Below are 2,289 nucleotides of genomic sequence, written 5' to 3'. Positions count from 1 at the left end.
GGGTCTCGTGGTTTGGTCGATGCATGGCTCGGCGTAGATTGGGTTGTGGCTTGCTGGGGTAGTCTTCGTTGGTGGGATGGGCTTATAGTTACTTTTGTTCTGGTTTGATATGGTTGTTGGGTGTGGTGGATGGTTATGAGGGGTCGTTATGGTGGCCTTTCTTTCATATTGAGGGGGTTCTATCCAGATAGACTTTTGCGTTTAACGAGTATGAGAGTAGTAGGTAGACTATACTTATAGTATGGTATGGAAGACTCAAGGTAAATATGGCTCCATCTACATCATATCCATGACAACGACTCATCCACAGCCCTTTGAACAAATCCAAGCAACAGAACACCACCAATCTAAAGACTATACAGCAATGTCCCATATCCCAACTGATCAAACCCACCACTTGTACTCCCATAATAACCACCACCACCCTCAGCTCCCTCACCCTTCTCAACCACCATATCACGATACTTCTTCGTCCAAGTCGCATTCAGCTTCTTGAGAACCCCATAGTGGTTGTACAGAAGCTCCCAGATAGGACGCACATCGCCGCGGGAGTTCTCGCTGATAACCGTTTGCGTGACATCGCTATTCTGGTATGTCGTATAGGGAACGTCTTCGCCGAGGTTATACTTGGCCACATACTCCGCCCTGGCAAACGTCAGCAACAAGTCCATCTCCAAAGCCAAGAACCCAGAGGACAAAGAACGGAAATGAAAGCAGGAAAACACCCACCCCGCCAAAATACGATTATCAGCATAAGCAAACAAATCCTCCCCCTGATTAAACGCCGCCTGAGCGATAGCCCCCAAGAGCGCGAAGTCCAGCATAGAATGGCCCTGATCCCGCCCGGCCTCCTGGCCCTGGCCCAGAACCTGACCCTCAACATCATACAACTTCCAGACCATCTTCTCAATGGCACCGTTGCCCGTCCCATTCTTAAAATAGTCCACCGCCTCCTGATACATGGTCTCATTATCGGCCAGCACACCAATCGAGAGCATCGAAGCCACGTTACACAGATCCCAGTTCGCCCAGTAGTGGTCAATCTTGGCGTCGTTATGCCGGACAAAGAAATCATGATTCATGGGATAGAACACCGAGACCATCATCTCTTGGAACGCGGCCAACTTCTCCTTATCCCAGCCGTCGTAGTCGCGCATGATCTCGGCGGCGTTGGCGAACTCGTAGCCGTAGATTCCCGACGCGAGGAACTTGTCGGAGTTTCCCGAGATGCCTTTCAGCGTTGTGGCCCAGGCGTCCAAGATGGAGACGGCGGCGTCGGCGTAGGCTTTGTCGTCGGTGACTTTCCATTCGATGGCTAGCGCGTAGGCCGCCGCGATGTCTTTGTACAGGTTGGGGTAGTTTTCCGCGTGCGTGCCGTCTTTACCCCGGTAGATGGTTTCTTGGGGGCGTGGGGTGTAGGAGGTTTTGGCGAAGGAGCTGTTGGTTAATTTGTACCAGCCTGTTAGCAGGGTTCGGCGTTAGATTGGACTTTGGTTTTGATGCGCTCGAAGTCGGAGTTTGTGTGCAGGAGGCCGGGGTGCGTGAAGGCCTGGATGAGGGTCGCTAGGGATGCGATTGTCCCTACGGCCAGGGTTGAGGGACGCATGTTTTTGCGGTGATGGTTATATACGTCTGGTGACAATGAGGTTAAATTGACAGATACTCAGATGAAGACAGAACCGCCAACACAGCCGGTCACTGTTATACAGTAAATATAAAGTCTTCAACGGAGCCAGTCCGGAAGATCAACCGGTTCGCATGCGCGTCTTTGTCCGAACGACTACGTTAACAGGGAATAGTATCCCTGTCCTGGAGGATTGGCCGGACATCCTCCTGGAGAAGATCTTCGGCTTATATGAACGAGAAATTGTACGATTGAGGATCTGGTTGACGTACTCGATGAGATCCAGTGCGGGAAATTTCCCGATTAAGGAGCGAGCCACGTCTATCATGACCCGAATCGGGAAACGTTAGGGTTGAGTCGTTTCATGTAGAGACATCCACCCCACTTAGGATGCAAAGAGATTGATAAACTAACATCAGGAATCAGGGGAATATCCATATCTAGTGTATTCACCGCAATTATCTCCACCGCCAAAGGGGTTATGCGCCTTCGTGAGTCGCGCGCATAGTAGCGAGCTTACATCCGAAACCAGAGGGGTCTCTGACGTTGATTAATTTCTATTGATTCACTGGCTCCCAACTCACATTAAATCCCTATCCCACGGTAATTGTTTGACCATCGCTCTTAAAGAGATTGAGAGCATTGCCGGTATGAATTCAAACGGC

General features: G+C 50.6%; 1 protein-coding gene across 1 annotated transcript; it reads right to left on the bottom strand.

Annotated features, from left to right (window-relative positions):
- Positions 1–347: 347 nt before the first annotated feature.
- Positions 348–1,952, bottom strand: ANOM_011229 (GPI anchored protein; the record flags this gene model as incomplete). Its single annotated transcript, XM_015556485.1, has 2 exons — positions 348–1,437; positions 1,897–1,952. 2 exons carry the CDS (start codon positions 1,950–1,952, stop codon positions 348–350), a joined length of 1,146 nt encoding a protein of 381 aa, XP_015402674.1.
- Positions 1,953–2,289: the final 337 nt, after the last annotated feature.

Source organism: Aspergillus nomiae (genome assembly GCF_001204775.2).
Source record: "Aspergillus nomiae NRRL 13137 chromosome Unknown contig00413, whole genome shotgun sequence".
Classification (NCBI taxonomy): Eukaryota; Fungi; Ascomycota; class Eurotiomycetes; order Eurotiales; family Aspergillaceae; genus Aspergillus; species Aspergillus nomiae.
Note: the sequence above shows the minus strand (reverse complement) of the source record. Positions and strands in the feature narration are given on the sequence as shown.